Source organism: Oculina patagonica, chromosome 5, assembly GCF_052425735.1.
Source record: "Oculina patagonica isolate OP01 chromosome 5, crgOcupat, whole genome shotgun sequence".
Lineage (NCBI taxonomy): Eukaryota > Metazoa > Cnidaria > Anthozoa > Scleractinia > Oculinidae > Oculina > Oculina patagonica.
Window position 1 is genome coordinate 25,705,761 of NC_135762.1, and position 27,405 is coordinate 25,733,165.

The 27,405-nt window shown below is 33.8% G+C and overlaps 1 protein-coding gene across 1 annotated transcript; it reads left to right on the forward strand.

The window, feature by feature from the left end:
- Window positions 1-3,609: 3,609 nt before the first annotated feature.
- On the forward strand, window positions 3,610-26,629 carry LOC144653507 (uncharacterized). The gene is made up of 4 exons (XM_078513498.1): window positions 3,610-4,030; window positions 4,484-4,568; window positions 24,129-24,232; window positions 25,553-26,629. Exons 1-4 carry the CDS (start codon window positions 3,719-3,721, stop codon window positions 26,213-26,215), a joined length of 1,164 nt encoding a protein of 387 aa, XP_078369624.1. The 5' UTR covers window positions 3,610-3,718; the 3' UTR covers window positions 26,216-26,629.
- The last annotated feature ends 776 nt before the right edge of the window (window positions 26,630-27,405 follow it).

Sequence of the window (27,405 nt, forward strand, 5' to 3'; positions counted from 1 at the left end):
TACTGAACTACGGATGGCTCGGATGGAAATGGATTGCAACTTAAAAAATTAAAACTTTTCAAGTTGTTTCCGCACTTCTTCAAAAAAAAAAATCGATATTTGATTTGCCTACCACTACAGTTTCAAAACAGTTTCGACCAAAAATCTGCGAACTCTCCGTGACGTTTCGTATTTACTCGATTAAGCATAGACTACGAGCAGTCCCTATTTTTTCGCAGAGTCCGTCGAGCTTGAAGCGAAATTTTTTTTTATAAGCTCGACGAACTCTTCGAAAAAAAATTCGCTTCAAGCTCGACGGACTCTGCGAAAAAATAGGGACTGCTCGTAGTCTAGAATAAGCACCGCGGCACTTATTAAATTTTTTGTGCCTTTAGTGCGGCGCAGAGCGCTTCTTTAAAAATTGGACGCCACAAACAATCTAATCAAGACGAAACTTCTATAATAATTAAAAGAAGAATATTTTGATTGTCAATATTCGTCTCTTACGGAAGAGAGTTTTTGCGCTTGCTGTCCCGACAAAGTTCACGGCCTTCACAACGTTAACAGAACAACGTATTGGGAAGAAAAAAACAATGGGCGAGCGGTAAAATATAATAACTTTGAACTGCGAAACATCGCTTTTGACGAAAATGAATTTCCAAGGCAGTTAGAGTTGCTTTGTAGTGCTATTTTTAGTTATACGGAAATCCTGGAATAAGCGTCGCATCGGGCTGCGGCGCTTATTCGGGGGCGGCGCTTATTAACTTTTTTGTCCCAAAGGCGGCGCTTATTCGAGGACGGCGCTTATCCGGGGGCGGCACTTATTCGAGTAAATGCAGCTCCTTTAATGCCGACACTTCTTCGTAACGGGCTAGCTTAGAAACAAGTCGTAGCGGGTGAAGAGTGCGCCCACGGTCTTGTTTATAGTTCTCAGTACAGGTTTGTTGGCACTGATCCGCCATTTTGAACTTCAATTCAACTATGGCAGGCATAGAAGACATAGAAATCCAGGACTCGGCATAACAAAAGCTGAGCGACATTCCGGTGGAAAGTCTAAAAACTCAGAAGCAAAACTTGAATCTTAACGGCAGAAAATACGGTAAACGAGGATGTCCGAAACCAAAACGGGAAAAATAAAATATGAGCTTGAGATAGCTTGAGGGACTTCGCTTACTCCCGGTCCCTTACTCAACATCTTCCGGTGGTAAACGGAATATGAAGATACTAAGGGACCGGTCATTATTTATCGCCTCGGGGGGGAACTGGGGAGCGGAGGATTTTGGGATAAACATGGTGAAATTTAGGTGATCCCCCCTTTAAACGTTATTCCATGAAGTGATCCCCCCCTCATTACTATTGATAACTTTTGTGATCCCCCCCCCCCCCCCCGCCGATGTCTTTGCACCCATATTCAGTTACCAGTTATGGAACCCTGGCAAAAATATCTTCTGCCAAACCAACACTCCACGGAATTGAAGTTTTTTAAAAGGATTCCCAACAGATTTACGAGTCTGCATTTCGTCGCAAGTAATCTGGGTTCGGGAACTAGCTGCTTGAACAATCCTGAACAATCGTAAATGCGATTGGCGCTAAACTTGATAAGATAGAGGAGCTGTCAAACAAAGAGAACAATTTTCTAAAGAGTGAGAAATTTAATAAGTTCATTTTAGGCATAATAAAGAGTTGCATTCGAGGGCGATGAGATCGCCTATTTAGAAAAACACAAAGACGAATCACTGCGCTGCACACGGAACCTCAGTCCGCTCCTACAGGTTAACAAAAGCGCGGATCGACCCCAGGAGAGGCGACAAATGCTTCATGTTAAACAAACATGCTATTTCACAATGTTTCAGTTACCAGGAGTTATGGTTCACAATTTAGAATTCACCTGTCATGTTCAAAGATGAATATAAGCTAAGCACGTTTTAAAGGATAAATATAGACGTGTTAACACAAAACGTTCTCGATATAAATTGAAATGTGCACATTCCCCAGTATGACAGTTTAAAGTTGTGTTAGAACAAATTGAGACCGCAAATGCAATCATCTCCCAGCAGAAAAGGCACGTTTATTTTGTATGCTCTTAAGCTAGCATTATCTAAACAGATTTGAGTGGTCCTGCATCTGAATCCTTCCAAAATCTTCAGTGATCCCCCCTTTTGGCCTCTCAGTTACCACTGATCCCCCCTTCTGTTGATCTATAATTCAAGTGATCCCCCCCAAAAAAACCTCCGCTCCCCCCCAGGCGATAAATAATGACCGGTCCCTAATAGTTTATTTTGTTGTGAGCAACTTTTTGTATTGAACGGAAGCCTTTTCTTTTTTAGGAGAAAATGTTCTTCCCATGTTCGAGCAATTTACCTTATTATATTGTTATAGGAAATTAACACGACTTAAATTAACGCGAATTGGAGGGAAACTTACTCCTAAATAAAGGAAGTTAACGCTAAAGAGAAGGTATATTTTTAGACTGAAGGAAATTAAGGCGATTAACACAAGAAAGCCGAGTTGGTGGCAACAACACGAACAATTTTTATTTCAACATTGAATGTTTTTGGCAAATCATAAGAAGTTGATTGTCAGATGTCGAACTGCCTTTCTGAAAACAGGCATGAACTAAAAATATCGTAAAAAATATACCCGTAAACTATGTCTGGACGGGATCCAGAATTTGGGGTAATATTAACGGAAATTAAGGTCGTGGAAATTAACGTTTCACTTAATTAATGCCGCGGAAATTAACGCCGACAAAAATAAACGCGACTTAAATAAACGCGTTAATTTCATGGAGCGTTAATTTCCTATAATATGGTATGCTCTTTTGTATTTTCGCGAGATATTGTTTTGGGCAACTGTCGTGGCACGATCTGCCAAACGGACCGAAAATAGCAAGAAAGGCCACCCTTCGCTCCACCCTCCCTCTTTTTTTAAGTCCCACCCTACTCCCTCTTTAAAGCACAGGCGAATGTCCATCCCCGAAATGGGTGAATGTTCGTTATTTGTGTCCGTCTCTTAACAAGATAGCAGCGAACTCTTTTATTTCTAACTTGGTGCCAAAACTCCTAACGGAAATAATTATGGTTTCCATGCAGCTCTTTCGGTGCAGTTCGAAAATGACTTACCGACATGTCGCACTTTAAAAGCCATTAGACGGTCCGAACCAAAACTTCTGAAATGCAGATAAAAGGGAATAATCAATGCGGCCTGCGGTCATGCCCACGTTTTTCGGCGAGTGGCGAAGCCGTGAGAACGTGTATTCTACTGTTAACAGGCTAACCAATGAAACGATAAACCAAATGCAAGGCTGATCGGACAGCTATTAAAAAAGGCTAAATAAATGTTATTGCCCAATATTTCGGCTAGACAAAACTAACCTTCTTCAGGGGTTGACAAAACTAAGACAAAAGCATTTGGTTATCATTTTACTCTATATTGCTGATCCTGATCTACGCCAAGATCCGGCTTCACTTCGCTGCTGTTTTTACAAGTAGTCCTTTCATTCTTTTGGTACCTTAACCAATGAAAAGTGAATCTTCAGTCCTGAAAGCTTTGTTTGAACGCAAATTTTCCACGCCCTGATTTCATCAGATCTCGTGATTACGTGACGTAAACGGATACCCACCCCGAGGCGATAGCATTCAGGTCCTGTAGGTTCGAAAGTTGAGTTACGATCCTCGGCTTCCCTAATAAAACAACTCTGCTGAAGCTCAAAGGGCGGATACTTCAGCTGAAAACAGCCATGAAGGTAGCGCTTATCCTGGCGAGCTCGATTTTTGTGATCTTCTCTTTTAGCCCCCTCTGCCAGGCGGCCGGGAGTCCTCGCTCTTGTTTCGATGAATCAGTTAAGGTTAGCTCTATCCCCAAGAATCATCTTTACCACAAGAAAAACAAGCCTCTGGTGATCGGACATCATGGCAATCCTTCCAAATATCAGGAAAACACTGTGGATGGCTTCAAAAGCCTTGTGGAGCTCAAAGCGGACGGGATGGAGTTTGATACCTTTCTCACAAAGGACGGAGAGCTCGTTGTAATCCATTATAACAACACAATGGTAAGCTTATAGAAATGACTGCATGTTCTAAAAATCATTTCACGACTGTATAAATTTTTTACAGGGGTGGGGAGAAAAATAAAACAGCTACTCATAGAAAAAACGAGCACTGAATGACTGGTTTTTCTCTCGTTTCTCAGTCGCCCATGTGTTTCGATTTTAGACGAGCAATCTTTTAGCCTGGAACAAGTTTTTCGTATGACCAACTTAAATTAACACTACACGTACTTTTTGTTCGATCAGATCGCAACTGAATGGCGCGCTTATTTTTAATGAGCTAGAAACTCTCTTTTCAAGAATCAAGAACCGAATGCCTCTCTATCTATCTCATTTTAAGATTCAAACAAGTCCCGAATTTAGCTAACAAACCTCGAAACCCCAAATGGGAGAGGCGCATGTAAAAGTATTATGACTCTGGTATTCATCCATTGTTACTGATTTATTATTTTGTAGACACTAACAAAGAAGAATCACAGCATCTGGGATACTACATATGAGGAACTGAAAACACTTGATCTTCCCACTGAGCTCAAATATGGTAAATATACTGAAATAATTATCGATTCCTGATAAAATACGTGCCGGTTGTATTACTTATAAGTAAGTTGTATTAATAAGTAAGAAAAGGTATGAGTTCGCGTTTATGTCTCAAAAAGTGTAAATATCAAATAAAAGAGGCATTACTAAACAACAAAACAAAGAAACAGTTAAACACTGATAGTTTGTGACTACATGTGCTGTCCCGCGTTTTTTTCACATACCCCTATAAAAAAAATTTAAATCAAATCTTGAATCAAAATCTTGAAACAAAATCTGAACACAAATCTTGATTCAAAATCTTATACCAAAACTTTTTACAAACCTTGAATCCAAGCGTAGCGTTTTATAGTATTTTATTTTTTAAATGCATGAAACTTTTGATCAAATATAATATTTTATTATATTTGCTCCTTGTCTTTACAACTGATCTGGAAATTAAATCTTTTTTACAGTGCTTACTCCAAAACTGAACAAAATCTGGATTCAAAAAATGGAATCAAAAATGAAATCAAAAAATGGAATCAAAAATGGAAATTAAAAATGGAACCAAATATCAAAATCTCTTATACTCTTTTTCAAAATTTTGGATACAGTGCGTTTAAACAAGCCTTGATATCATAACTGAAATATCAATCTGGAAAACCAAGCGAAGCCGAGTTTTATGATGTTTTTGAAATTTATTTCAAAATCTCTTATACTCTTTTTTAAAAATCTTGCATCTTAGTGCGTTTAATTATTCCTTTTATCAAGTTGGATTCTAGTGCGTTTAAAATGAACGTCTTATATTACATTTTCAATATAATATTTTTGTATTTTTATCAGATTTTTGAACATGTTTTTATGTAGGATCATATTTGATATAATACCGAGATCAGTACAAATGTTAACTAATCTATTTGATTGTTCCTTTTCACTTAATTGTAAGAAAAGTGTATTGTCTTTAATGCAATGTTTTTCTATGATATTCATCATCTCAACGAATTTTTCTTTGATGTAATTTGATGTCATTATAATATTTATTATACATTATTTTTTATATCATTTATACAGTGCGTTTAATCTGATTTTTTGTTGTAAATGATGCTGTTATTAATATGCTTTTGTGTCAAAAGATGTCTCCATTTACCGGATAATTTATAGTTATAATTATTGCAAATGACACAAAACCATTCCTTTTTAGATGCATATAAAGTCTTGGACCTTCTTTTTGCATCCATCTTGTCTTTTTCAGTAAAATATCTTCGAACTTCAACCATTTATATATATACTTTAGAAATTTTTATATATTTTTAACCGACAGTTATGGTAAATTTTTAATGTTATATATTTCTTGTGATTCGTTATTTTTTATATATATTTATGACTTTTTTAAAATTATGGTGATTAATATTTTATAGTTCAAGGTTAAACATCTGCATTATTGTCATGGTTTCATAATATTTGGTTCAATACAATAGATTCGAATGTTCTATTGTTTATATTAACTAACCAATCATATTACAATAAACTTTTATACAAACTTTTATATAAACGTTTGTCATAAAATAAACTTTTATTCTCAGAATTGATTCAAGATGCCTAAGTCAATAAGCACGAATTTTATATATGTTGTAGATCCTTCATTGGTATCCAACTATTAAAATCATCATTATATCCTTTCCACTTCACTAAAGCTTGTTTCTTCTTATAATCCCTCCGAATGACTTTATCAATTCTGAATACGTCCTGTTTTGCTTTTAACAGTTCAGGTTCATAAAAACTTCCTTGTATGTCTTCATTATTGAGATCTTTCAATTTGTAAGTAATAGGATTAGTGTATTGTATCTTATCGATGGTAAAAATTTCTTCTGTCCAGTTTGGCGTGTACCCTTTATCGAAAATATTTCTTTTATACTTCGATATTCGAACCTTATCACCTATTTTGAATTTCGGTTTCTGTTTTGATGTTTTCATATCACCGTATAAATTGAAATATACTAAGCCTTCATTCTTTTTCCTCGATGCTTCTACGGGTGTCATTTTAATGCTTGAGTGTTTGGTATTATTATACTGCTTCACTAATTTGGGCAACATATCAACATACATAGTATTGCCTTGTACGGTAAACTGCTTCCACATTCGGGTTTTAATTGTCCTGTTCCATCGTTCACAAACACTACTCTTCTCTTCGTTCTCGGTGGAGTATAGTGTTATACCATTCTTTTCCAAAAGCTCCTTCATATTTTTATTGTAATACTCTTTCCCTTTATCAGTCCAAAGATATTGTGGTTTACGCCCCTCTTTGAATATTGTTTTGAATGCTTGAGTTACTGTTTCACCTTTTTTATCTTTCAAAGGCACTATCCAACCATATTTACTAAAAACATCCAGTACCATGAGAAGATATCTGTAGCCTTTGTTCCATTTACTGAACTGTTGCATTTCAACCAAATCCGAACACCATATTTCATCAATATGGTTAACTATAACACGCCGTCGAGTAAAGTTACGCTTTATTGGTTTGTGTAACTCATCAGCTAATTCTTTTTGCCAACTTTCTTCACTCGACGGCCTTTTCCGTTTTTTGACTTCTTTTTTTTTATACCCATACCTACTTTTGATTTACCAGCTATTATATTTCGAGCCAAAGCATGTCCCCATTGCCTGTCTTTCCATGGTATTGCGTCTAAGGATTTAACCATTTTCCTGTCTGCTTCATTTTTACACTTTACTTGATCTTTTGAGGATTTATTTGCACATACGCTGTAATCTACATCATGTTGCATGCTGACGGCATCTGTTTTTCCTGTTGGTTTTTCATATATCTCCAGTATTTTACCTGTTTTTTGATCCCACTTTACCTGTTTCTCTAAAGGATTACCAGGACCTGTATACCGATGACCAGGCATTACAAAACCCTTTTTTGGTGCTACTTTTAAAATAGCTTTATGGATATCGATACCTTCACCTTTGATGAATTTACTCTTTTTGTTTTTACAGATTGAGCAAATTGATTTTTCCATAAGTCGGCCATTCTTTGCTTTTACTTTTTTAGTATTGATTGAATTTGTTTTTTTATTACATGAAACGCAGTATGACAGGCACATATATATTATATGTTAGATATTAATCACAATAATGATTAATCCATTTGCCGTTTTTATATTCTGTGTAATTACATGATGGATTAAATTTTTCATGTGCATATGCACCAGCGGGCTTCCAAAAATTAGATGTCTGAATCCCGCTTTTTTTATTAAATATACCTTTAGCAAAGTCACCGCGCCAATATTTTTTAAATAGATCTTTATCACCTCCGGTAACTGCCATGATAGCCGATGCTAAGTCTTGAGCCTGTTGAAACCCTGGAATCTTTTCGCCGACCTTTTTGTTAATCGTTTCACCTACTCCACGCCCTTTTTTCTCACTAACAAAACGGGTTTTAGTAATACCACAAGAAGCGCATTTTGATTTGAGCAATAAACGATTGTTTTTTGTTCTCACATATTTTTCAGAACTAGGAACTGAATTAGTTTGTCTTTTTTCACGTACGCAATACGTTTTAGTCATTGTATATATATGAGTTATATATTTCTGAAATAATGTTGAATGAATTTTTCATTATTCATTGTGTCATATATGTCAAACACTTTTAATAAATTATAATACGAATTTCCCTTATTCATTTCGTTGAGAAAGTATAAAGAGAAGTATCCGCATGTGGTTGTATTTATATTCTGTATCTGATTGTTTTGATGTATCAATGTTAAATTCTTCTTTTTTGCGTGATCGACTATTTCTTGAAATGGAGGCATACCAAAACTATCAAAATAATTGATTACCATATCTTTTACATAAGTTGCAACCCAATGGCTACCGCTCATATAAGATGGTTCAAGATTGTAAATAAATAATGCTTGTTTATGGTTATGTGGTACTCTTTTATCCCTTGACAAAACATCACTAATTGGGATGCTTAAATATCTGCACCATTTTATTAGATCAAAATTACTCATCGGTATATTCTTATGGAATGTTGGCTTTATTACTTTCTTTTCGGTTTTAAGATTTTTTTTTTTTGGAAGCACTAATCCACCTGTTCTAAGAAATTTATCATATTCACCCCATGATCCTATTACTGGAGGAGATCTGTAAGATAATACATCTTTCTTACTTGGTAGTTTGATTTTGCCACCATTTTTTGGTCTTTGTGGTGAATAATAAGGGTATTCTATTTGCATTCCTGTCCCTCCTTGAGGGGGAGTGACTTGAATTCCTTTTCCAATCATATCCCTTCGCATTTTACTTATTTGGGCTTTAGATAAAGTCAGTGTAATGCCTTTTCCTTCACTTTTTACTTTATTGTGCCGTGTTATTTGTCTTTTTGTAAGGTATAACTCAGTATTACCCTTCTTTTTGATCTGATGCTTATCAATCAATAAACTCACTTCACTTGAATTTTTGATTGCTCTGGCTAGCTTTTTCATTTGGCCTTCTGTTAAATGAATATATGCTGAAATATATTTTGTGCTCATAGTCTTGCTCTATATATAATAGTGTTAGATTAAATATTACATAAAAATAAGTTCATTCCCAATTTTGTCAATTACAATTTTTTCTTCATAAAGAACTACAGCGTATATCATATAATCGTCAGTAGCTTGTACATTCAATCTGTAATGAAACAATAACTGTTTTGGATCATCAGTAACCGATTCCTTATGATTTCTTAAATCGAAATAGATAACAGGAAATAATTCAGAATAATTTTGTAAATTTAACTGAGTTCCTGTATTGTAGTCGTTGGTTCTGAATGCATATTCTTGAATGTCATTATATAATCTTGGTTTAAAATCACAATCATACTCTAGTTCTGGAGTAAAATATGAATTTCCAAGTTGCAATCGACAGGTAGATAGTGTACATGCATTATCACCCGCATTTATTTTAAAAGTATCAAAAATAAAGGGGTTTTCTAATTCATTATTTGACTTGTTTCTTTGCAGATATACAAAAACATGTTTTGCATTTTTAATAGCTGGTGTAATTTGATATATCCCAGAAATAGCAGTTGTTGGCGATGAATGTTTAATAAATTCTCTTAAATATGTCCATTTTGTTGCTGTTAAAAAACTACTATTCACTAATTTTTGTCCTGCTGATGTAAAGTTTAAACGCGGTAGCCATAACTGAAAATCTTGAACAACATATCGTGTTTCATCCCCAGCAACTCTATAAATAAATTCTCTATCATCATTTAGTGTTATGTTTAGTTCGATTTGCATTGGTGGTATCATTTTATCGCGGAGTTCTTGAAAAATTGAAAACCTATTTAACGGAATGATTGCGTATACGTCTTTTGATTGTGAACACAATTCAGCTCTTTTAATTGCTCCTACTTTTGGGGCTGTTCTTAAATCGCCAGCTAATACAGCTCTATCGTCGAGATACCAATTGAAATTGGTAGCTACTGTACGACTATAGTCATCAGAAAATTCAAGCAATCTTTTTATGAAACAGATTTTATGCAGGTCATTACCATCGTAAGGTTTTTTACCTCCTGAAGTTATCATAATGTGATTTATAATACTGGTACTATCATTTATCGTTGACGTTAGCGCAGGTGTTTCTAGAGCATTGACCGCAATGTTCGATCCATCAGCCTTTTTCTCAAGTTTATATTTCACGATAAAATACCCATTATACCAATCAAACCAACTAGACCTATCAGTCATATTGAATATATACCCTGTTTTTTCCTGATATAGCCCATTTGCAGGTCGAATAATGGGTGTTTGCAGATTGAATCGGAGATAATCAACTTTTTCAACATTTTCTATGCTTCTGAAACTCATTTATATTATTAGATTAGATAATTTACTTCAATTGTGCTAATCGTTTCAAAATAAGATCACCAGCTTTTTCACTTCTATTTAACACGGATTTTAAACTTTTCTTTTGTGCTTTGATTATTGGTGATTTATTGAGATATTTTACCATTTTTTTAGCATATTGTCCGATATTTTCTAAATCATTAGTTATTAAACCTGATCCTTTATGACGATATTGATATAAACCTTTTTTAGGGTTATAAAATTTTGACCATTCGTATACTCGATTCATTTTATATTATTAGTTTAGATTAATTCACCTCTTTGATAACGATATGAAACGCCGTATCGATTTCATTTAAATCAATGGGACGATTATACGAATCGGTTATATATAGTCTGATTGAATCAATACTATTTTTATTAATTGGTGAAAATTTCAACCTTCTCGGTTCAATAGTAAAAGGAAAAGATCTACGAATTCCTTGTGCTATGATACTAAAACAAAATAATACATCTTTTGATTCATCTGTCAATGATCGGTGAGTTAAATCACAATGAATACATATCATATCAACGCTCCTTGTTAAATCAGGTATTTTATCACTGATGTTGCTTCCAGCTGATAAAATTTTCTTATCAAAACCCAGTATCATATTAAAGTCTGATACAGATAGATCTAATTCATAATTTTGCTGTATGGTTATTATTGTTCTAAATAATGATAAATCAAACGTAACTAAAAATGGATAATCATCACCATCTTTACCAGTTGTATTTTTTAAAAAAGTATCAATGTCACTATATGAATACATGCCATCTGGAAAAACGATATCTTTAAAACTTGTATCACTACCTGTTGTTTTTCGATATCTAATCTTATTATTGGTGAATGAAGCCGAAATATTATACCAGCTATACGTCATACTGATTATTTCGTCTAGTGCCATCTCATAATTTTTATTTGGATCAAGGAATAAAGGCTGGTCAAGATAAATTGTAAAATCATGTGCTTTCTGATTATAATTATTGGCTTGTCTTTTCGCCCTGAATGAACTAAGTATTAAATGCTTCTCCATTATATATATTTAAATTAGATAAAATAGTTGTTATAAATTTTTTCATATAGACGCTTTGTAATTCTTTTTACTCTTAACAGTTCATCCAATATTGTAATACCTTGGTTTTTTAATTCATAACTCGTATTCCCAGCGTTAATGCTTCCGCAAATTAAATCCAGTTTTTCAATAAGTTTTTCAGGGTCTCTGTAATAAATAGCCTTATAATTATGGGCTAGACCACCACCTTCCCATTCATCGTCTTCTCTATCAGAATCAGGCGCTGTGTCCCTTCTCATAGCATCTATCTTATCAAATAATGATTCCTCTATAGTTGGTTTTTTTTTATATTTAGTTTTTTTGGGGGTCTTTTTCAATTTTTTTGATTTTTCCTGTAAATCCGAAGCTGAGAAAGGAACCCGTTTGTACTCCATACGTTGTATTTTATGCTTAGTTAATAACAACTGGTTTTCAATTCTATCAATTTGGTTTGTAAAATCTTCATCTATTTCCAACAGGTCATTATATGATTTTCCTTTGTATTTACCAGATTTGATCATATTTTTACCACTTTTCTTCAGTTTGCCTAATAAAACACTAACCTGACGCCTTTCTTCGGCGAGAGATTCCCTTTGACGATCTAACTCCTTTTGATCAGCCTTTTTGAGCGAACTAGGTTCCCATTCTTTTCTCTTTCGTTCTATTGAGGGTGGTGGATCAAAATCGGGCATTTCATCTTCATCTTCTGTTTGAGCTTCATCAATGGGTGGCGGTGGATCAAAATCGGGCATTTCATCTTCATCTTCTGTTTGAGCTTCATCAATGGGTGGCGGTGGATCAAAATCGGGCATTTCATATTCATCTTCATCTTCTGTTTGAGTTTCATTAATTGGTGGCGGTGGAAGAGGATCACCCTCTCTTACCCCTTTATTTTCCAACTTTTTAGTTGCTTCAATTTGTGTGTCGAGACGAGATGTTAATGGTTTAAACATTTTTATGAATTTGATTTGTCCTAATTCATCTTGCAATTTTGAAGACATTATTTGATTATTAATATTCTTGATTTGATTTTCAACTTCTTCTTTTTGATCAGCAATTTTTTGCCAAGCTAATAGACTCATTTATATATATTAGTGTAGATTATTATCAATCTTTCATCAGTCTTCCAGAAGTCTTTCATCAGTCTTTCATCGGTCTTCCAGAAGTCTTTCATCGGTCTTTCATCAGTCTTTCAGGCGTCTTTCATATTATATAACTGATATATATAGATATGAAAATACCAAATTATGACACTGAAGACGATATAGTCTCGAACTTTAAACAAGTATACGATTTCATGCCAAATCAATGTTTTCGTATGCTACTTTGCGCTCCGAGTAATATGGGAAAGACTAATACTTTAATGCATATGATTTACAATTTATTATATTTCGATAAAATATATTTATATGCAAAAAATTTAGACCAGTCTAAATACCAGAATCTTATCAATGTGTTCCAACCAATAAGCGATGAAGCTGGTTATAACATTATTGAAGCTAGTAACGACCAAATAATTCCTGTTTCTAAACTAAATGATGATAATCAAAAGCTCGTGATATTTGACGATTATGTTTGTGATAAAAATCAAAAACCATTAATCGATTATTTTATACAAGGGAGACATAAAAACTGTAGCGTGATATATTTGTCTCAAAGCTATTTTAAAACGAAAAAAGACATAAGACTTAACTGTTCGCATTTCTGTATTTACGAATTCCCAAGTGCTAATGAGAGGGCACTGATATGCCGTGAAAACAGTATTCCAAAAGAGCTATACGAGCAAGCAACTAAAGACCCATTCAGCTTTTTATATATTGATAAACCACGTAAATTCATAACAAAAAATTTCGATGAGAAGATTTAATCTAACATATTAACAGAAAATGGGGTACATTAATGACGAAAATGATTTTATGCATACCAAATATTCTCAAAGTGCAAAACCTGCAATTGGTTTTAAACAACTGGGAGCTGATTTCGATATGGATAACAAAAAGATATTCAGGTTAAATACACAAGCTGATGTAGCTATCGATGCTGATTACGATTCGTATGCTCTTGATTTGTCTTCAGGTGTCAACAAAGGATATCTTAAATTGAATTGTTTGACAAAAGATGATGCAGGGAACAATTTTGATGCTAATCAATCAGTGATACACAACACAGAACCGTATTATGATGGATTGTACCAAAAAACAAGTCTAGTATCGAAAGAATACGTTGATTTAATGGATACCAACCTTGAACAAAAAATAGATAGTAAAATACAAAATAAAGCTGATCTAGATACCCACGATGAACAAACGTTTAACAGCATAATAAATGTTCCGAATTTTGATCAAGGATACAGCAATATGTCAAACGTAATGAATAAAGAATATATTGACTCCAGAGACGCGCTTAAAGCTGATAAAACATATACCGACAATACTTTTCTAACGAAGAAAACAGGTGCTATTTTAGCTAATACCCTTCAGAGCAAGGCTTCCAAAATATATACCGACAGTACTTTTTTAACAAGAACTCAAGGAAATGTCTTGGTAAATAGTCTTCATACAAAGCTTGATATTAACGGTAAAAATCATATGAATGCAAATCTTAACATGGCCAATAACAAAATAATTAATATAAAGGAACCATCTAGTTTAAATGATGTTGTTACTCTCAAATACATGCAAGATCACGTAAGCCAAAGCCATGTTCAATCTGTTAATAGTGAAAACAAATTCAAATATATAATGGAAAAACCCAGTGAGCAAGTAAGTCAAGAAAACGATATCGAATTAGGAGATGAAGTATACCTTGACAAATCACCGCATCAGATTAACAAAAAGGTGATTGACATGAAATTACTACTTGATGCTTCAAAGGGGTATTATAGTTCAAGAGTTGGATTAAACCTCTATCTTCTTTCCAATGATCAATATACCTTATGTTTTGAGTTGATATGGACAAATAATGATATTGATCCTAGTTCTATACATATCGATGGTATATCTTCAATTGAAACAATTCATAACATAAGCACAAAGGTATTCGGAACGCAACTATATGCTCGATTAATATGCCAATTCACCAAATCTCAGCAAATCGGTAACAATTATATCTATATTGATATCGTTATGAAAATGAAACCTGATCAAAATTATGATCAAAAACTACAAACTTACTTCACAGTGTATGGAATATCTTCACATCAATCCAATATCTCACCAAGCATATATGACCAACTATATCGCGTGGAGAATGATCAAATATATATCGAGGGAGCTGTAAATATGTCTAATTATTCCATCACTGGCTTAAAAGAAGCTTTAAATAACAACGATGCAATCAATCTAGGCCAGTTGACAAGCTTGAATAATGCTCTCAAACTAACTCTTGAAAACCAGATCAAAACATTGCAACCCAAAAGCTATTATTATGAATTGTTTGGGAAATATTATTTCGATTTAATGGATCCAAATAAATTCATCATGTCAGATAACAACGGCGCTGTTGTTTTAGGATTAGATAATCTTGTCTTTAATCCAACAAAATTGTTAGCAGATTTTGATATAACAAAGGGTTTTAAAAATAGTTTCATAATTAATTTAAATGAAAACATCACTGGATCTGACGACTTTACCTTTTATCTGACATTTAAATATGAGGCAGGGCCTAATAAAAGAATTCTTATAAAATTGGGCGATGATAGTAGTTTTCATTACCCTTGGATTAAAATTGAGAACAAAAAAATTAAAATTGAATATGATTTAGATGAATATATAGAGCAGATTAGAACTGCTTATATAGGGAAATATCTGAATCTATGGTATACTAAAATAGGGTCCCAATTTAGAATCGCTGTATGCAATAATGGTATGAGTATTGATCGAACATTTTCTGGTTTTAATATCAATGCATCCAACATTAAAATCAGTTCAGATTACTTTGTACAAAGAATCGGTTTTTGTAAAAATACATACCCGATAAATGGAAAAGAGTATCATAAAATCCAATTTTTAGATAAGACAAAAAATGTTTTCTTCGAATAAATTATCTAACTAAATTATATGAAAACAGTGAAATTGGTTAGCAATATTATTGATTCTATTGAGAGATTAATTCAAAACATAAGGAAGCTGTATTACACAATAAAGAACAAGCGCAATGCTAAAATGACAAAATGATAAAACAAAAAAATCATATATAACTAATATATATGACTAAACATCGAAAATGCATATTTACATGGAACCATATATCAAGCGAACTGACTGAAGAACAAATTATAGAATTGAAAGCTTATTATCAAACATATCATCGAAAATGTTGGGCTTATAAGCAGGCTGTTAAAAGTTTCAAAAAATGGAAATTATTAGGGAATTCATTGTCTATTCTCTTTGCATCCGGCTCCCTTGCATCAAGTATTGCTACAGGAGGTGTTAGTTTGGTTGCAATTAGTACAATAGCGCTTTTAATACAAGGCTGGATGCATCATCAAAATCTCGATTTAAAAATTCAAAATAGTACATATGCATATCAGAGCTACCAGCATTTACTCAACTCAATTAAAAACACGATGAGATGCGGTGATTACAATCCGTCTAGCGTCATAATTTCAATGAAGAACATTGACGATTATGTGACAGATACCGGTCCAATAATCGACAAGTACCTACGAAAATATGATAAGAAATTTATTGGATGATCCGATTTATTTCGCCAAAATTTAATGACAAAATCTCATTCCAATACAATCGATAATAGGCTAACGTTTTCTTGCTTTTGCTAATTTTGATAAATTCACAAGGTAGATTCATCATCAAAAAAAGCTGTTTAATTATGAATTTGGTTGATATAAGTCTTTTTCTACCTTTGTTTACAACAGGAATAGCGCCGGATTCGATAATATCAAACACTTTATAAATTCGATTCCTTTGATCACTAGTCAATTGTACCCTATTTTTAATACATAAATCGTTTAAAACATTCTCAACGTGATACTTCCGATGATATACCGATTTTCGGCGTATTTTATCCATATTTGCATAAAAATCAATGAACTCATTGTAATAAATAGAACCATGAACCAAACCGCAATTAATACAAACATTTATACCGTTTTGATTTGACATATCCTGCTTACTACAGCATGGCTCAGCATCCTTGTTACCTTCTATCAATAGTTGATCGCATAAAGGGCATATAGGTTCTTTTAAAATTTTTAATTCATCGTGGATTTCAGAATTACAAACCATTATATATATATAACACATAACTTCACGGCACAGCTGTGTTTGGCAGTAAATTTCAGAATAAACTTTTTGAGTAAACTTTTGAGTAAACTTTTGTGTAAACTTTTGTGTAAACTTTTGTGTAAACTTTTTGAGTAAAATTTGTTGAAATATGATTGGTCAATAGAAATCACACCAGATTAAAATACCTGCTGACGCGTCAGCAGGTTTTTTCGGTCAATGGTTTAGTCATTAATCATTTATAACTTATGGCTAAAACCGTAAACTGAATAATTATTTATTTAATGTTGATCTTTACGAGGTCTTCCACGTCGTCTTTTCTGGTCTTCAGGTATACACTTTAAACGTACATGATTTTTGTCTTCATTTGATATTTCAGATCTGCTATTCAGGTCTGAAGATAGCATTTTAATAATACAAATATTTGTTTTAAGGATGCTCTGAATACAATACATTTTATTAATGAAGGCTATATCATTCGAGCTTTGATCAGATTCTAAAAGGTGTTTGATATTTAATGTTATATCAGTCATTCTATATATATATTAAAGAAAATAATTATCTGTTTATATCTAAACGCACTATAACAGTCACATATATAAAGACAAGTTATGTAACATATATTGAAGAAGGCTATAAGGCTGGTTACACAGTATTGATATGATACTGTTATTGTTGTTGATGACAACCAATAATATTTTATTACTAGTTATTTTTAAACGCACAATATATTTATAGTAAAAGATATAAAGAAATATCATTTATAGTATAATAAGAGAAAATGGGAAGAAATTTAAAGTATGATAACGACGCTGATAGAATAAACGCTATCAAAAATTCAAAGACTAAGTATATGTTAAATAAACGATGGAAATGCGATATATGTAATTACGATAGTTCATTAGCAGCTAAATGGACACATTTGAAGTCAAAAAAACATATCAAAAATGCTGTTATCAAAGCAATAGAAGATGATGATAGATTTGAAATAATTGATAATAACAATACACAATAAAACACTTTCATGCACTTTAACAATGACTAAATATATAAATATATCTAGTTATTCAAAAACATGAAATTAAAAAAAATAAAAAAAATAATTTTACTATAAACACTTAAAGAAATACTAATTTCATATAGTATAAAAAAAATGAAAACAAAAAAATTATCAAAACCCGCTCTCAAAAAACGCTCTCAAAACCCGCTAAAAAATAATACGATCTCACCAGAACTCGTATTATTTAAAAATATATTCTCTAATAATATTAATATGAATAAAACAAATCAAAGCTATTTGAAAAAATTATCATCTCAATATTTAAAAGATGCCAAAGCTTTAGGCCATAAATGGAAAGATTTATTAAATAAAAAAACACGTCAGAATGTAATAAATGATATCAAATATCACAGAAAGATAAAACAAATCATTACAACAGAACTAAAATTAAGTAAAATACATGAAACACGAGACAAACTATTCAAATCAAAATACGATAAAATACAAAATATCGAAAAACAACACAGAGATAAAAAGACAGATCAAATTATAGAATCTGAAATGGAGCAATATTCTTTATTTCTTGCAAGAAAAAGTGAACAGAATATATCAAATGCAAAAGACAAATACAGACAATCGTTTATTTCTTTATTTGAAGAAAGACTGAACAAAATGGATAAAAACACCAACATATCATTAACTATCGATGTAAAAATAATAAATGATATACTAAATTCCGAAATTCAAAAATCGTATGGTCCATTTGAAACAATAATACCAAAAGATATATCTCATGAAGACATGTTAAAATTCAGTTTATATACCATTTTACAATCAAATATAAATATGCTATCGGGAGAGCATATTACACACATAAAATACAGTTATATTGTATTGAAAAAGAAACAATTTATTAAACACAAAATGGGCAATCTTAAGCTTGTAAACTACTTGTTAAAAGACCAAAGACCAATTAAAAAGCATGGAAATAATACATGTGTTATAGATTATATATGGGATCAAGTTAAAAACAAACAAGGATTTAAAAAGTATGATTATAGCAGATTAAGAGATGAAATAAACGAGTACGTCCTCGATGGTCCAAGAATAAGCACATATGAAATTATTAAATGGAGTTCAGCTTGTCATCCAAAGTTATCTATTCATGCTTTTGACAGTCAATATAAAAAATTTGTATCTCATATTGCAAATGATTGTATTTGTAGCCTTGTATATATAGTAAAAGACCATCATTTGTGGCCTATAACAGATGAAAATTTAAAAATAACCGCATCAAAAGCTAATCAAGGCAGATGCAAAAACCTATTAAAACATATGGCAGAATTCAAATGGAGTTCATATCACGAAAATATACTAAAATTAACTAATATAGATGAAATAAAGTCAATTACATGTGAAAATCAAATTATTATATTACCAAAAGATACAAAAATGGCCATCGCAATAGACCTATACACAAAAAAATCTAATTACTATGTCGAGTACATGCATTGGGACAATAATGGTGTTTTGGATGGCTTTATTGATCACAATCGTAATATGTATGTACTTAACAATCAATATGACGAAAGAAAGAGTATATGTGACAAGTTGTTTGATATATACAAATCGGATGATTTTAGATGGTATAATCAAAGTTTTACAAGCATATCTTCAGCTCTTTATAAACAATTAAATGGTTATATACCGGAGTCATCTTACAATATCAAAACACGTCAAATTCTCGACGAATATTACCCAAGGGCTCTTTTATTTGCTACTACAGACGAAATAACAGACGAAGATATATCGAAGTTAGTATCTATTGATATATCTAAGTGCTATCCAAGCATATTATTAAACAATTCATCACCAATTCCCATATATACGATTCACGACGATATCGAAGAGTTTGACTATGAAGACGATTTAAATGATAATGGAGAATATTATATCGATGAGTATATGTTAAAATGTTTTAATGCTCCAATTAAAATTGAGGCAGGTTTTTATAACAAGGATCTCATAAAATATCTCATCGATATGTTAAATATGCCGAAGAGCCAGATAAAATACAAAATCGTATCAAAAAAAGCATTAAAACCAGACACTTTCAAAGGGTATATCGAGTATATGTTCAATAATTTTGATGAAAAGGAAGCAAAAATGATGGTAAATGCTTTTATAGGTAATTTAGGACGCAAATATAACAAAACAAACAATGGTTTTATTTCATCAGATATTGATACTATTTTATGCACTTGGACTAGTGCTTTAAACGAAAGTAGAAATATTACAATATCAAATTACGATGATATATTTCTTATCAAAGAGACTAAGATTGAACGATTAATATCGGACTATACAAATATCAATCGATTCGTGATATCAGGGGCTATATTAAAATGTCTAAAGCTATTAAACCAATGCTATGATGATGAGAGTAAAATTATTTCAATAAATACTGATGGATTTCTCATACAAAATCCCCGAGTTTTATTCAAGCACAAAAAAGATATCAAATTTGATATAAAATGCATAGGAAAAGCATATGTGACTGATAGTAGTTTTTCTTACTTTGAAAAGAGGTATCGAGATAATATTGATTTGACACAATATAAGGATTTTTTAGGAGAGGGAGCCATATACAATGGAAAAGCTGGAACAGGAAAAACACAAAAACTTTGCGATTTAGTCATTAAAGAGGACAAGCCATTGGTACTCAGCTATACAAATAAAGCTATCGAAAACGTCAAATCTAGATTAATCAAAAATAATGTCGATATCAATAAAACAAATCAATATTGCCATACTTTCGATTCATATTTTTGCGAATGGAAAAGAAGAGATATGAGCTCTCTTGAAGGAAAAACCCTTTTTATTGATGAATTTTCTATGGTACCTAACCAATATATGACCTTGTTATATCAAGCATTTTTAAAACATAATATCAAAGTATTTTTGTTCGGAGACTCTTTCCAATGCTCACCAGTGGAAAACGGATCTCAGATATCATATGACTATGTAAAATCATCTGCTATCAATCAAATGTGCCCAAATATTGAAACATTAAAATATATCAAGGGCTGTTCTCGATATGATGTACCTGCTTACAAAATGCTAAACAAATTTTTAAAAAAAGGTAAAATATCACACAAGTTTGAACAAATAGATACTACATTAATGAAAAACATTTGTTATCTAAATAAAACACGAATAGATGTGAATAAACGTTGTTGTGAAAATTTTTGTAAGGACAAACAATATTACAAGGTAAATTTCAATTATAATAGCAAGAAAGAATCTTATGTAGTTTGTAAAAATATGCCTCTAATAGCAACATCAAATATCAAGGACAAAGATATATATAATACAATGCAATTCAAAATTGAAGATATCAAGGAAGAAAGAGAAACCACTTTATATTACATAAATGATTTTTGGTTTAACCAAAAAGAACTTGAGGATAACTTTATTCCTAGCTTTTGTATTACTGTATACAAATATCAGGGCGCTAATATCAACGAACCGTATAACATATTTGATACTAATAGGATGTGTAAAAAACAGCTTTATACTGCTTTATCGCGGACTACTAAATTAGAATATATTAGACTAAATAACAACGATCTGAATAGTGTTTATAAAATAAGAAAACAACCCGATATTGAGCTAATTAATTCACGAATAAATAGCTTGTATAGAGATGGCAAAATATATATAGTTTCATTTAACAATGATAAAAAATACATTGGCAGTACATGTCAGGATATAAAAACACGTTTAAAATGGCATTTAACTAATAAAAACAGCCAAGTATATAAATTGAAAGACCATGATCCGATTATAGAATTATTGGTAAACTGTCCATGTCAGGATAAAAAATCTCTTGAAAAAGTAGAAAGTAAATATATCGAAGAATATGCTACCAAATACGGAAATAATTTAATAAATATAAGAATGAATCCAATAAAGAAAAAAGTTAAAAAGATTGAATATAAAGTACAAATAGAAACTGAAAAAGAATTGCGATCAAGAATAGCTCAATTAGATGGTAAAATAAAGATAAAAGACAACACCAAAGATAATTATTTGTATTATGACTGTAATATAAACAAAAAACGATACAGAACAATAGCCAAATACAATGAAAAATCAAGGGATGAAGCACATAACACAATAAGCGAGAAAAAGCATGAATTAATAAAGAGTTTAACAATAGAATTTTAAAAGTATTGATAAAGCAATGTATCCAAAATTTAGAAAAATATCAAAATACAAAAAGAGGAACTGTAAATTATATAATGTATATATATAAGTATGGATTCAAATAAATCAACACAATATTCAAAAACAGAAATAGAATTGTTTTTTAAAGAAAGAGAATCGTTTTTTAAAGAATTAAAAGAGCTAAAAAACATTTTAAGAAAGGATGAAAAAAGATATGAAAAAAATGTTGAATCAAATGAAATCAAAGCAAGTTTAAACGCACAATAGAATTTGTGTGAAAAAGAGTATAAGAGAATTTTATATTGGGATAAAGTGTTGAATACAGTTTTGGAGTAAGCACTGTAAAAAAGATTTAATTTCCAGATCAGTTGTAAAGACAAGGAGCAAATATAATAAAATATTATATTTGATCAAAAGTTTCATGCATTTAAAAAATAAAATACTATAAAACGCTACGCTTGGATTCAAGGTTTGTAAAAAGTTTTGGTATAAGATTTTGAATCAAGATTTGTGTTCAGATTTTGTTTCAAGATTTTGATTCAAGATTTGATTTAAATTTTTTTTATAGGGGTATGTGAAAAAAACGCGGGACAGCACATGTAGTTTTGTGAAAAAGCGAAACAGTGAAACGGTGGAACAGCGAAATTATAGCGAAACAGCGATATCGTGAGCCAAATGAAACAGCGCCGGAGCGGAAACAGCAAAACTAAACATCGAAATGCCGAAACAGCTTTTCCAGTATTATAACAAAACATCGAAAGATTTTAGCTGTAAAAAAAAAAACTGTCTCAGTGATCATGGTGATAGTTCTTAAATTTCCGTTTTGTAGTTTCCGCATGCTTAACTCAAGAAATCTACTGATCACAGGAATATATGTTGGGGCGTTAACCAGGAATTAGCTCTGATGATGAGGCTCGAAACAAATCGTTTTTTCCGTCATTATTGTTTCGCGGCTTAGTAATCCGCACGCCCTTTAGTACAAGAGTGACGGAGAGAAAACGAAATTATGAATAGCAAGCAGTCATTAATTTTACTGCTTGCATCGCCTTCACATCAATTCACGAAATGATCGATGTTCAAAGAACTTTGAACGTGCGATCTAATTCTATTTGAGCGCCTGGCTATAGTTTCATAATTTTGGAATGCCAGGTTTTGTCTACAGTGGCCCACAAATCAGCGTACTGTGCACCATGCTGGCCCGCCCGCATCGTTTTAGCAAGTTTCCCCAATCAGGTAGAGAGAAGCACTGTGGAATTGCTTTAAAAAGGGACTATGTCACAGTCATAGTCCCTTTAAAAGGGACTATGTCACAGATTTTTTTAAAACACTTTTTCTTGAACAGCCAAAATTTATATTTGTGTCGTGGGAAACTTAAAAATAATGGTCTATTTTTTTATTAACAATTGCTATTTTAGAGCAGCAAAACTGTTTTAAAGCGCGTTTGGCTGCGGATGGCTCGGATGGAAATGGATTGCAATTTGAAAACGTTAGCCAACGCGGGGGACGGAGACCCCCGAGAGAACCGAGACCCCAGCACGTGACGGGGCGGGGACTGCCGGCCGTGGAGACCCGGGGAGCGAAAGCGACGGCACGACGAGAGGGGGGAAGGGGGGGGCGGGGGGGGGGGGCGGGGGGAGGCGGGGGGGACCCGGCCGCCGAGGAGCCGCTGACAGCCCCCGGACCCAGAACACAGAGACCCAGCGAGCCGCCCACCCCGAAACGCTTTCAAATAGTTTCCTCGCGTCTCAAAAAAATCGATATTTATACTGAGCCGAAGTTTGATTTCTAAGCCCAAATCAAGGTTATATCTTCAGTTAAATGTCCAAACATGATGTTTTTCATCGGTAAAGTTGCCTACCACTTATTACAGAACAGTTAAGACCAAAAATCCGCGAAATCCCCAAGACATAGTCCCTTTAAGAGAGAGAAGACTTGCGCTCCTAGGTGTCGCGTGGTTAAATAAAGCATTGTTGTTGTTGTTGTTGTTCCAACCACTCCTTTGCCTGATCTCTTGTCTCTACACTTCGTTTTTCTTTCGTCAGTTTGTACGTCATTCTCAAATTGAGGATAATCTTAGGTGCATCGAAATGTCTAACTTGTCTTCTGGTAATAATTTTTATATTTATAGCTTGCCTCTTTTTACTAAAAGCGGTAGTAATTTCGCCTTTTTTTTGACAGATGGACGAACCGAACCATACAGTTTCGACAAACCGAGAAAAATCCCATTGTTGCGTGATGTCATCAACGCAGTGAAAGACGACGATCTGGTGATGTATTTAAATGTAAGTGACACTGTCACCGGCTTTTTGGCGTAGATCTCTTATTGAACCTCGTTGAAACCTTGCTCCAAAAGCTGGAACTGAGAAAGGATCAATAAGATATGGAGTTCAACTCATCAAATTTCATTTTCTTTTGGTCTTTTTGAGTTCAAATGTATCACGGGGAAGTCTCCTTCCCAGAAGTGAACAAGATACGTAAATGATCACTAGGGAAATCTTTTTCTTCTTATTTCTCCCCTCTCTCGCATTTCTCTTTAGGGGTAATCTCGTTCCCACATCTCGCAGGTAGACAAGAACGAGATTACTTTAGGGGCCTAACCGGGAATTCTCTGTTAAAGGGGCAAGGATGTTCGTCGGAAAATTTGAAAGAAAACCCCTCCAGAAGACAAATCTGGGCGTGGCTCAAGCGTTATTTGATCCCACTGAAGAAACCATTCAAAAACAGAAACACAAATAAGAGCTACAGTACGTATCTTTGTATGCAACCAGAAACTCATAAGGGTTGCTGATGCAACCCTTTAGGATAACTTGATGGGTAAAAACATGGCACGTTTTTGTCTAACGTCCTGGGTGCTTTCCATTTTCAAAGTGCAACTGGTCGAACCAACAAGAACTAACCATTGTAAAATGGAACGACATTTTCCGATTTATCCGGGCCAACAGAGTGGAACGGTCGTTTCCATTTTGCATTCCTTTCCCCAGTTCCCCGCAACTGTGGGAAGCTACTGAACGAAAGTAAGACAATTTAACAGTTTGTCAAAATGGAACGGCAAATTTCGAAAGGTCAAATGGGTCCATTTCAGTTTGGTCTGACCGGAATATTCGGGACCACCCGTGAAGATGATCCATGGATCACCTTCACGGGTGGTCCCGAATGGATCACCTTCACGGGTGGTCCCAAATATTCCGGTCAGACTAAACCGAAATGGACCCATTTGACCTCCGACCGAAATTTCTGAAATATTTGGCTAAGTAGAAAGCAGCCCCTAAGTGATACTAAAGTCTGCAAATTACACCCTTAAAGAAGACGTCGGGCATCCCCACCCCTTACATATAGGAGTCCCCCCTGCATATCCAAGTGCACGCCTCCTGTGTGAACTGCGCCCTACATTAATAGTTCATCTACTCTCAACGGATTCCTGCCCTTTGTCGAAGTTTAATCGTTATATTGGTGGTTTTCTTATGAGCAAGGTTTATTTTTAAGCCTCTCCATGCACGTGGTGATCTAAAAACCTCGAAAATATTTAAACTTTTTGGATTGGTTTCAAACCAGAAACTGATTTCAAACAAGTAAAAATATATTTGGTTTCGATCTCTACTTAGATCAAACCAGGCTACATTCGAAACCGTACCGAAAGTGAAATGGTTGGTAAAAAAGTAGCTGAGCTTGTCACCACTCTTGGAGTCGCCGATAAAGTTCTGCTCTCCTCGTTCGATCCATTCAAGATCCTGGCTGCCAAAAAGGAGAATTCTTCACTCGTTATTGGAACATTTTACAAGACGCAAATGTGGAAATCAAAAACAGCCAATGCCTTGAAAAGCGAGTTTGGAGACCTACCTGGCATGGATCAATGCGTTAAGGCAGCACCAAACGGTACAGAATTCATGGACTTTATCTTTCAAAGTGGCGCCTTGTTGAAATCTACCAATGGATCGTTTGTCGTGATGGATTACAACATTTTCGACAACGATACTTTCCAGACCTTCAAAACCAACTACAGCAACGAGCTCAGCTTTGGCGCCTTCATTATAGACGACTTGAAACTGACAGAACAAAAGAAAAAAGAAGATGAGAAATACGTGGATCTGCTCATTAAAAATGGAGCTTCCTGCCTTATCACGGATGATGTGCCACGCCTGCGAAAGAAACTTGGACGGTCACCTGCAGAAAAACCGAAAGAAAATCCAAAAGGATTTGCCAACAAGAGTTTGCCAACGATGTTGGTCTTGTCGGCTGTTTTTCCATTTGCTTGGTTTTTGTGCTAATTTTACGGCCTTTTTGAAAATGAGGTATATTGCTACTTACAATATACTTCTGTTTTATTCACTTGTAATCATCTTTAAATTTTTAAGTACCCAGTCTTGTTAATTAAAGCTAACAGTTTCTTTGTCACCTAAGTAAAATGGTCATGTTTTAGATATTGGTCAAACAAATCTATTTGAGGGCAACTGACTGTGTTTTTATATCTTAGTGTTCTTTATTCATGACCAGAATAAACATAAAAAGAACAAGTTAATACAAAACGTAGTTTGCAAGATTTGTACTCATGCCCATCCGCTTTAATCATGATAGCAAGTCATAACCAGTGAAATGATTTAGTTAGTGTTTAATAATGAAATATACATGGTAAATGGCTAAAATGTGTAAGCTTGGTTAACAATAAAAAGCCTTTAACTGTAGCGAACTGAATCCGCATGATTGCTGAAATCAGAAGTCGATACAATGGAAACTTGTATTTATGTCTCTGTTGTCACCCAAAATGTTGTCCATGACGAACAAAGAAGAGCCTCCTGACCTGGTCGTTTACAATCAAACAAACAAACACTGGCAAGCAGACAGACAAGCAGACAAGCAGACAAAGAGAAAGAAAAAACAAACAAACAAAGAGACAGACAGACAGACAGACAGACAGACAGACAGACAGACAGACAGACAGACAGGCAAGTAACAAACAAACAAACAAACAAACAAGTGACTGGCAAGCAGACAGGCACACAGACAAGCAAACAAACAGAAAGACAGATAATTGAAGTCTGACAGACAGACAGACAGACAGACAGACAGACAGACAGTCAGGCAGACAGACAGACAGACAGACAGGTGGCTATACAACCCCACTGTTGCTGACGAAATTGTAAACCATATGGGTTTCCCATAACCCGCGCTGCTCGCTCCACTCGCAAGGGAGCTTTTTCACATGCTAGTAAATTTATTGACCGGGGTGAATAGGTTTGTGCATCGGCGGATTTGGCCTTAAAAATTGTTCGGTTTGCGGACTCTTGCGATAATTTGATCGGATTTGCGGATTTCGAAAAAACGATGGATCGCGGATCACCTGAAAATTTTGGCGCGGATTCCGTACTCTGCCTGTCTTGAAGTTGGTATCATTTAACAGCGTCGATCGGATCGACCTTTGAATGGCCTTGGCCTGTATTGAGCGTTTTGCTCAATGTTT

Coding starts and splice junctions, on each gene's coding strand:
- LOC144653507 (XM_078513498.1), top strand. CDS start 3,719: ATGAAGGTAGCGCTTATCCTGGCGAGCTCGATTTTTGTGATCTTCTCT. Junction 4,031..4,483: donor TCCATTATAACAACACAATG/GTAAGCTTATAG, acceptor ATTATTTTGTAG/ACACTAACAAAGAAGAATCA. Junction 4,569..24,128: donor TCCCACTGAGCTCAAATATG/GTAAATATACTG, acceptor TTTTTTTGACAG/ATGGACGAACCGAACCATAC.